The 10553-nt window shown below is 39.5% G+C and overlaps 1 protein-coding gene across 1 annotated transcript in view; it reads left to right on the top strand.

Moving 5' to 3' along the window:
• URI1 (URI1 prefoldin like chaperone) overlaps positions 1–10042 on the top strand; it is a 41489-nt gene extending 31447 nt beyond the window's left edge. Inside the window, exons 5-11 of the mRNA XM_082289837.1 lie at positions 1–21; positions 230–290; positions 3326–3506; positions 4073–4340; positions 4916–5058; positions 6685–6943; positions 9198–10042. The exon at positions 1–21 is cut by the window's left edge and continues 71 nt beyond it. Of these exons, the coding sequence (XP_082145963.1) occupies positions 1–21; positions 230–290; positions 3326–3506; positions 4073–4340; positions 4916–5058; positions 6685–6943; positions 9198–9386 (1122 nt within the window). The 3' untranslated portion in view covers positions 9387–10042. The remainder of the gene's footprint in view (positions 22–229; positions 291–3325; positions 3507–4072; positions 4341–4915; positions 5059–6684; positions 6944–9197) is intronic.
• The last annotated feature ends 511 nt before the right edge of the window (positions 10043–10553 follow it).

The following is a 10553-nucleotide window of genomic DNA, read 5'->3' as shown; positions in this document are numbered from 1 at the left end:
GATTTGCAGAAAATGAGTGATGTAAGTGTCTTGTTTTATTTCAACCTAATTTTGTGATAGTTTTAAAAATCTGAAAAATGATGGATATTACGGTTGATAAAAGGGTGTGAATAATGTAGTTGTTTCTGTCTTGCATATCACTGTATTTTTCTGTGGCTTATTTTATTTAGACTGTTATTAAATCACTGCATTATATGTATTAATCCTAATTTTCCTTCCTTCTGATAAGGCTGCAGGTGAATATGTTGACATAAGAGAAGAAATTGAAGATGACAGCATTGAAACAAAAGGTAATTGATTTAAAATAAATGTTTGTCTTGAAATACCAGTAAGCAAAATACTCCTTATGTGGGATTGTATGAAATTAGTTCATTTCACTATGTCTTTTACATTAAAAGAATTGCTTTATTCAAATAAAAAAATCACTAATCCTAAGGTACGTTGGATTCTGTCCCTCAATTTCACGTGGATTCTCTGCTATCCCTTGGTAGCCATCAGCTAGACATTTGGGTGGTGTTTTTCCTTTGAAGCGTCTACACTGGGAGTTTGAAGTTTTCTGGAAGAGAGGCAGAAAATAAATTAGGCTGGCTCCAGGAGAGAGAACTGGAGAAGACTTTTTTTTTTTTGCATCAGTGTGAGTTTTACAACAGAAGGAAACGAGAGAAACCCAGAGGCTGCCTGTTAGGGGGAAAGCATGTGATCAGTGTCAGCAGGGCGGGGATGAAGCACGGACAGGGATGAGACATCAAGGGGCAACGTGAACTTCCCATCCTGGGGTGTTCCATGACTGGCAGGAAGCCAACACCGCAGCAATCCCCGTGTGCAGCTCCTGCACATGGACTGCAGAAATGCTTCCCAAAGACTGCTGGAGAGGACACTGGGAAGCAAAGGTAGTTGTGCTAAGGAATTGGATAATTTCTGTGCTATCTGAAGTAGTGTTTGATAGGACTCAGGCGAAGTTGGAGGCACAAGTAATTTTACAGTCTAAAAATTGCATCGCTTGGACATTTTTAGGAAGAGCAGTAGTTTTTGTGATTTGCAGAGGGCTAAGCTGGGTAGTTCACTGTTAAGCTTTCCTAGAATAAATCACAGTAATCTTTATGTGCCAAGGCTGACTAAGGGGGTGTCTCTACTGTGGGTAGATGTTGTTGCAAAACAGGAGGAGTAACATTCTAGGAAATGCATCCCACAAGAGCAGTGTTAATGCAGCACCATGCTATGTATGCCAGGTCAGCATTTGTGCAGCGTTTTTTGTATCCTAAACTTCCTTCGTCACTATTGTCCTCTGAAAGTATCTTAATTTTTGCTGAAAATCTGTTAAGTGAAAATTACCAGTGTTTTCTCTCCGTACCAGTCTCTACTGTGACAGAGAGAGAAGTAGCTCAAAGACCATATTAGTGATTATTTTGAGGTGGACAGGGCTTCATCAGCCCAGGAATTGGTTTTGTTCATGTGGAAATGGGCTGTATCTCAGAGGAAGGCAAAAACAATTATCCTGAGCATCTCCTTATTTTCTTGCTACCTCTTCATTTTCTGGATTTTACTACTTCACTTTTTTTGGTTAGTAGATGAAGTTAATGGTGGGGCTCTGAGGTAACAGTGAGTGAGCACAGTGGATATTGGAGCAGAAAGTGCTCCAACAAAGTTACCCCCTGTAACCTTTTTGATCTGACCTGCTTTCCTAACTGGCAGAAGTGGTGTTAGAATTAGGAGGGAGAATCACTGGCATGTTGAAGCACTTGCTGGTGTTCAGGAAGCCATGTGCTTACCTCGGTAGTCAAGTCAGTTGTTAATACTGAAGGGTAACAGAAGTTGGGAGGGCACAATTTGGAAATCAAATTGAAGTAGATTGTTAACTAATCCTTCCAATTTTATTTATTAATTTTGTAATTATACCAGATGAAATCCTCACAAGTTACTCTGATTGCTTGGCTTACCTCAATTTATATTCAAATCTCAATAAAACACATTTCAGCCTTTTCTTAATGAGATGATGAAAAGTGCTGTCCCGTGGAAGAGTAGGGGACACACATTCCAGCATTACTTGCAGTCACCTGTTTGCTTTTTAATGTTGCTGTTGAATTTGTATTTAACTCAGGATTAAAGTGTAAGCTGACGTATTTGAATAAGGATATCTTTAAGCCATGAGTTCTTAAAATTTAAAAAAAATGGCTGCACAGTTGGTTAATAGAGTTTTAAAACATGAAGGATGCTGAGTAATGAAGCCATTGTATTACTGTTGATTAGAATCACAAAGCAGTTTCATAAAGACCCACAGAGCCGCTGGAGTCCCACTGCATTTATGGCAGTGGTGGAAGGGGATGGGTCCTCATTCCTGTGAGGAGGTGCAGGAGCTGTGCGGGGTGGTGATGGGCAGAGGGCGGGGAACTTCCTTGGGAGCCTGCCTGGGAGCTGTCAGGAACAGGCAGTGCCCCTGGGAGCTGCTGGTCTTGGGGAGAGGGGGGTTAAACATGCAGGCCTGTCCTTCACCTGGACAGATCAGAAGCATTAGGATTTGTTCCCTATGTGCCAGACAGCACTCAAACAGGAGAAGGTATTCCCCATCCTCAATGGATGCACTGTTTTACCAGGGAGCAAGGCTTTTAAATGCTAGCAAGAACTTGTCACTGACTACCATGTGCTCACAAGTGTGTATCTCAGGTCACCTCTGAAACTTTAAATGGGGTTTATTATTTCTTAAAGGCAGGTTTTTGTATGATTTTCAGAGTGGGTCTTTTTCACCAAGTAAGTGATTGATAATGGCTGGATTTTGATCAGATTTTCCAGGTGATTCTGGAGATAGTTTTTAATGGTCTTCATTATAAATTTAAGAAAAAATCCAAAACAATAAGACTCTGCTTTTTAAATATAGGTGACTGTTAAAAAATGAACTGAAATACAAACTAGGTTTGTTTTCCCAGTTAATAAAATGTGCTGTTAATGGGACAGTGAGTAAATGTCACATTCACATGTTGGTATCTATCATATCAAATCAAAATCTACTGTTTGGCACAAGAGGTGAAAAACCCCACATTGTAATAAAACTGTCACAGGATCAGTGGCTCCTGCTTTGTAAATAAACATCTCTGCTTTGCCTCGGTATTTCTGTGACATCCGGAGACTATTATCCTGTGCTGGTGCTCTGGTTCATTGACAGTTTCACTTAAACAGTTAAACAATAATTTGAAATGGAAAATGTTCTGCCCATGTTCCTTAGTTCCTTTGTGGGTTTTTTCCCACCCCTCGAATGTTTTTTGTTGGATTTTTTTGGTTGGATTTTTTGGTCAGTCACCTTAGTAATCGCATCTTACTTTTTGTTACACAGGAAAATACCGAACTGCTCACAGACCTCATTCAAAGCCAAAAGTATCAAATGTTTTTGAGGTAGATTTTCCAGCAAATGGAAGTGATACAAAATCAATGGGCCGTTTTCAGTCAGAGGAGGAACTGTGGGCCCGCTTAGAAGAGCTCGAGAGACAAGAAGAGATCCTTGGTGAACTTGACAGGTACCGTGCTGCTGTGTCACAGGCAGGCCTGGAGTTCAGAGAGCTCTAGGTGTGTGAGGCTGTTGGTACACAGAGGATCTCACCAGCAGGGCAAGTAGCTGACCAGACAGATGGAATTAAAATTATAATAGGTGGAAGAAGGGTGGAACATGAACAAAGCATGCATTGCAACACCAGAGCTGCTAAAATCTGCCTCTGTGCAACCACAGCAGTCCACCATTCTGGTATTTTTTCTTTAAGATGAAGAGGAAGAAGTGAAATTCGTTTCCCACAGGCTATGAAAATCCATAGTTTTCCATGTGGGAGTTACACATTTAATGCTCAATGACATCCTTAGATCTATTCTAATCCTCATGGGTTGTTAGCCATGATGTCACAGCTTTGGTATTTCCAGTTGATGTGGGAAGGACACAGTCATTGTTACAGGGCACAAAGTTCCACAGTCTGTCCAAAAATATAGTACCTGGGTAAAGAAAGTTATATGCAGGCTAGTTCATGATTTTGTGTTTTGTGTCTCTCAAGAGCATGAATTCCCTCTGTTCACTTAGATATTTTTCATTCCATAGGATGCCTGATACAGTTGAGACAAATGGAGAAGATGAAACCTCTTCTGAAGAGGAGAAGGAAGATAATAGGATAGATGTGAACGGGACATGTAGGGCAGAAGACTGTATTACTCAGGGCGACTTCCATAAAGAACTAGCAAATTCAGACTTGTTTGTGGGCCAAGTTAATGGCTCTACTTACTATCACAGTGATGATGAAGATGACAGAGATGTTGGAGATAACTCTGTTCCAACTATTTTTTTCTCTCACACTGTGGAACCTAAAAGGGTTTGTACTTTATTTAATTTTTATCTTTTGCTCAAGAGATTACATAAAATATATATGCCATACCTAAACCTGAAAATTTTAGATCTGTAGATGCAGTAGAGTGCTAGCTGGAGGTGACATTTGGGGTTTTTTTTTCAAATGATTAAAACCCACTGTTTAGATCCTGCAATCCTAAATATGGTATTAAAAAAGAGATCTTCAAATGTCTGCCTTGCTGTTCTGGTTTCTGGCTGTTGTAAAAGGCAGTATCCTGTGTAGGAGTTTTTTTAATGACTTCTTACTTGCCTTTAAACTGACCTTTGAACAGCTCAGCTATTGAGCAGAGCTTGAATAAGCAGACTGTCATATATTATATGCAAAATACGTGCACATTAGTGCAAAGAAATGCCCCAGCCTAGTGCAAGTGGTAGAGAATAAACAGTTCACACTATGAATGTTACCATTCATACATTTGTTTAACTTACCTATGCTTCCTAGTCCCCATCTGCTTGGGTAAGAGAATGTCAGGAGTCAGTTGATCTTCCTGGTGATTGTTGATTTTATGGTCTAGACCATCATTTGTGTTCAATTTTCAGGTAAGAATAAACACAGGAAAAAATACTACTTTGAAATTCAGTGAAAAGAAGGAAGAGGCCAAGCGTAAAAGGAAGAACAGCAGTGGCAATGGCCATGCAACTCCAGAGCTGCCCAACATCAAAACCCCAGCAGACATTTACCGGTGGGTAAATTATGGCTTTAGCATGGGAGCTTTCCCCTGAGGAGACCTTCTCCTTTCATTACTGTCCACTGAGAGTGTGAAACCCAGCCTATGGTTTCCTGAAAGAAACAGCTGGAACTGAATTTACTACTTAAAAATGAAAGTTTGTGCCTTCTGCATGGTTTCCGTGCTTTCATATCCATAAAATATTTCTGAGCTTAACGCTTCCTTTTCCAAATAGCAGTCTGTCATTTACCTGCTTTTTCAGAGCTTCTGAAATTGAAGTAAATTTGCCAGTACATACCATCCTCCGGAAGGAATGCAGCAGTTATGTTACGTATTCTGGTTAATTTGCTGCCATTTTTCTCTCTGTTTTCAGACAGAACTGACCAGAGCTACCACTTGTAATACTCCTGCTTTCCTGGTTATCAGTTTGCTGGGTTCTGTCTCTTCCTTTCTGTGTCTTCAAAACGTACTCAGCTCTTTGCTTGCGTAGTTTCTCTTGCATTCCCTCTCCCTGGCCTCAGTGTGACACTTTCTCTGTTCTCCATAAAAAATATTACTCGCCTGTAGGACACCCACACACAGAGAGCTTGAAAAACAGTGCTGGGCTTAGGGGATTGTAGAAAACACTAAGCTAAGGTGACAGGAGAGATAAAACAAGTATTTAGGTCTGTAAAGATAAACACAGACACCTATTGGATGGGTTGATGAAGTGCTTGTGAAAATCCCACTGTATGTCTGTATATTTGGGTACCTGAATATGTTAAGCATGCCACAAAGTGTGAAAAGTAAAACCACATTCTGTAATTGCAGCTGCTGGGGTTGAAGATGAGCAAAAGATTGTTTCGTGCTGCTCTCCCTGAGCTCTGCAAAGGAACTCCATCTTCTGTAGAGATGTATTTCCATAAGTGCCTGATCAATAAAGCTGCTAGAAACAAATAACACCCTTAAAATTCATCCAGTCATTGGGCTTTTCCTTTATGAGTTTGATAAAATTGGCATGGTCCTCTCATTCTCCTCCGCCCACCCTTGACTTTCTCAAGTCATGGAGAGGGAGCACAAGAGCCATCTTTGTCAGTTCACAGTCTGTTAATACTTGAGAAGTGTCTTCCTGTTGATCTGATCTTAAAAGCTGATTTTTAAAATTTTGTTTCTAATTGAAAGCAGATTATGACACTTGTCAGGAAAAAGCTCCATCCTTTCCATGTGCAATGAATGTTTCAAGTATTTGTTTTTGTATTCTACATTTGACAAGGAATTAACTCTAGAAAACATTCCCACATTGTGATCTTCTGATTTCTCTTTACAGAAACAACCCTGGTAATAATTTAGTTTACCTTCTTTCTAACTTTTTCCTAACTCACACCTTCTTGTTTTCTAACATTTTGTCGAAGAGCTATACATATTCTGCTGAAAGAAAGTACCAACTTAATGCTTGAATAAAGGGCATAACAGCATTCACTGCAGAATTGATTCTTGTACATTGGTAAATAAAGTGCCTCTGAAGGTACAGTATTGTGATTCTGCAGCAAAAAGTTGGGAAAGCACATCATAATTAATTTGTACAGAAGACAAAGCAAGATCACTGTAAATTTGTCATCTGATCCTGAAATGGTTTATTAAAGCTAACATTTTCCTTTATAGAGTCTTTGTTGATGTTGTGAATGGAGAATATGTCCCTCGTAAATCAATTCTGAAGTCTCGAAGCAGAGAGAACAGTGTTTGTAGCGATACCAGTGAGAACAGTGCTGCTGAGTTTGATGACAGACGAGGAGTTCAGAGGAGTATTAGCTGTGATGAAGCTACTCAGAGTGACAACAGCGAAGGCATTCTGGAGGAAGAGGAGGAGGAAGGGCAGCAGCAGCTGCCGAAAAAGCTTCCTCCCTCTTCAGGGACAACCGAGGTACAGTTTTTAATTAATTATTGATTGTTGGCAGGGATAAAAATGAGAAATCTAATGACTGTAGTTGCCTATACCATCAGTTTGATTTCTTTAAAATAATTTTCTAACTCCTACCTAGTTTGCTTCAGAAGGACATGCCAGGTGACAGGCTTCTGTCACACACATCCTGGGGGCAGAGGGGAGGAGCTGCTCACGTGGCTTCCCCAGGACTTGAAGCTCTTCCATAAAGATCGATAAACCAGTCACTTGCTGGTGTTAGCAAAACCAGTGTCCTGTGTGCTGGATCATCCTGACCATTTCACTGCAGGACATACAGCAGGATTTTAGACAAAAAGAGGAAAATCTGTACTTTGTAATTGATGAAAGGGAGGAAGTGATTCTCTAACCTGTGTTGCACTACTAGACAGCTAATTTCCAGGGGCTGTTTCAAGTTTTAAAACACACAGATAATCAGCTGAATTACTATTTTGACGTGCCAATAGCAGAGAAATTGCCTGGTGGAAGGAAGCATTGCACCCCTATTCATCCTATTCCAGACTAGGCCATTAGTGATCCCAAACAAATCTGTTTACACGTTTTCTGGAAAGTTCAGGGCTTCATCATAAAATAAAAACTGTACAACATAAGGGAAAGTGTACAGTTGCTTTAATGACTGGGTGAATACAAGAATTAAATGTAGAAATTCATGACATGGCATATTCATTTTTGTTTTGTAATAACACTAATTTTTTCAAACTAGATAAAACTTGAGTCTTCAGTGGTTCCCACTGCAATGGGCAAGTTCAATGGAAACGCTGTTTTTACAAAAATTATTTTTGACAAGAAATTAATTCCTCATGAAAGCTATTGTTTATCACCATTTTTCATACAAACAGCTACAGATGAACCCAGGCAGGATGTGAAGATTCATTCAAGTTAGCACTCTACATTGTATACTTTCTGGAATACATTTGCTATATTTTTATAAAACATCTAAGTACACTTTAAATGTTATCCATCAGTCTGTTACCTGAACCTGGCATGATTATTCTCTACAATGTAATGTATTTTCTAAGCAACTGAAGGAGATTGAGCAAAACACTCCAGTCAGATGTGCCTCCCTAAATGCTGTTGTTTTGCTTTTGGTTGTTTTTGTGGGTGTTTGAAATACATTATTTCTGCATTACCATTTGCAACACACTAACTTTTTTTTTATTTCTAATTTTACCACCACCACTTAGTTTGTGTTTTGCTTACCTGTTTTTGAAAATGAGCTTCTTGTTAGATTAACAGAGTTGTACCAGCACAGCTTTAGGCACACTTGGGCTATTGGAGCAGAAAACAAAAAAGCGCTGCTTTTTTTGCAGGTCCTGCAAGAAGAGAATGGCTGGTTTGTTTTGCTTTGTTTTTTTTGGTAACTGAGTTATGAAATAGCAGAACTAAGCATAGTGACTAAATCTGGTGTGCATTCCTTTGTGCCCGGCATGAGCATCAGACCTTGGATGTGAGCTGCTTCCCCTTGTCCTTGGGCATTCTGTATTTTCTTTTTTCAATACATAGTGGAGTGATTGGTTCTTAATTATGTTTATGAAAAGTAGTTCTGAGCTGCATGTTTCCCAGTGTTTTCCAAGAATCATGGTCATTTCTTTGCTAAGTTGAAAAGGATTGTCACATAATTGGCTGCATATAAATTATAGTTTTTAAACATTAAATGTTTTTGTTAGGCCTTTTACAGAGAGTTGGAAGAGAGTATGCTGTTCTCTTACATATAAATTGCTTTCACCATTTTTTGATCATATTTGGTAGGAAGAACAAACAAAATACGTGCTTGAGTTTGTATGCAGTGTTTCAGCTTGATGCAATTAGGAGATATTAAGTCATACAATGACGTATGATGGAAATGCTGACATCAACTTTGCAAAGTCTCTGCATTTCTTATCCAAAACGAAACTGTTTATTACATCAGCTGTTTTATTTCTTGAGCGTGTGTCAGTGAGGAAGCAAATTTTTACATCATTTATGCAGTAGGAACGAGATTAAGTAGTACTTCTAAGATACTGTCTTTCATTCAGTCATCTTTGAACAAGCTTTATTTTGAGGTTAATTACAGTGTGGTTACTTATGCAGGCAACAATCATTGATTTAAGGATATTTCTTTACTTTTGATTAGAAGAAATAACAATTCTAATCAGGCTAATATAGGGTAATGACCTTATGGGCAGAGCTTCACATTTGCATTTTATTAGCTCATTCTGAATATTCTTTTCTGTTGTAGGCATTTTCTGGAACTGTCATAGAAAAGGAGCCTTTGTCTCCCTCCTTAATACCACACCCAGTCCTTGCTCACCCAGTGCTGCCGACCATTCTGGAGCGCAAATCAGAGGAACTTCTGTCCGACGCCCCAGAAGAACCTATCAAGAGGATTTCCAAATTCAAAGCTTCCAGGATGCAGCAGACTCAGTAGGTGCTGCCAAGCCCAAGCACGAGCAGTCTTGCCTGGTTTCACCTCTCTGGAGATGATATAAAGCCTCTCCGTAGCACCCACCCAGTTACCAGGGTGTCCTGTGGTAATTTGGCACCAGTTATCTCCTCAACGTTTACTGGCAGCATTAGGAAAACAAACAGTTCAGTGTTTGAACACTTGAGTATTCATCTTATTTTGTCGGTTTCCCTGTGTGCTGTCAGCACCTTTGTATATGTTTGCCTTATGATAGCAGCACTTGGGTTCTTTTTCAAAAGCTGTTCCTTACATACATTGTTTTTGTGTTTAAACCTAAATACAGGCAGTTTTGTGCCAGCTGTGATGTTCTACATACCATATGGACCATTTTAAGGAAACTTTTCACATTTCAAATAGATTCACCAATTATATCGCATTACTTGCTTTAGCATTTTAAGACACACTTGTATTCACATTGCTGTAGGTTTTGCAGCTAGGTGTCTGCTAAAAGTTTTTTTCCTTCTTTCAAACCTCTCTGATATCTCACTGTACAGGTCTATAAAATGCCAGGTTCATGTACATTGCAGGGAAGTTTCTTTGATGGAAAAGGGTATTTTGTAAAATTAAATTTTCAGTAAAAAAGCTGTGAAATTTGTGTGTTTTTTGTTGCTTTACTACTAATTTGGAAGCACCACAGAGAGGTTTTTATTTTGAACTCGCATTTCTAGCTTGAAGTGTTTACTACCACATGGACATAAAAGCAGTCCATTCTCTTCTGCCATTGTGTTTTAACCTCCTGCTAATGAATGTCCATGGAAATTGAATGCTCTTAAGGAGAGAAGCATAAACTCAGACTCTTGATTGCAAAATCTCCTAGTTCTTTTGTATACTCAGAAAACATTGTAATTGTCTTGGGAATGCCCAGAGGGAGTCAGCACTAAGGAAAAATGTCTTAATGCTTCAGCTTTATTTCAAAATGCAACACTGCAGCACTCAGGGTGCAGTTTGGTGTATCCTTCTCATGACTGAGAGCAGTCCTGGCTTCAGGATTCCCTGCCCAGCAGCTCCTTCCAGTCTTCTTGCCACCCCCCCATTTTGTTGACACAGCTTTTGTTGTGGGGGCTACCCCTTGAGTGATAGTAGGTGACAGAGATGGGGTTTAAAAACAAACTCCTGGGTTTGGTTCTATTT

The sequence above is a fragment of the Coloeus monedula genome (genome assembly GCF_965178545.1).
Source record: "Coloeus monedula genome assembly, chromosome: 13".
Lineage (NCBI taxonomy): Eukaryota > Metazoa > Chordata > Aves > Passeriformes > Corvidae > Coloeus > Coloeus monedula.
Note: the sequence above shows the minus strand (reverse complement) of the source record. Positions and strands in the feature narration are given on the sequence as shown.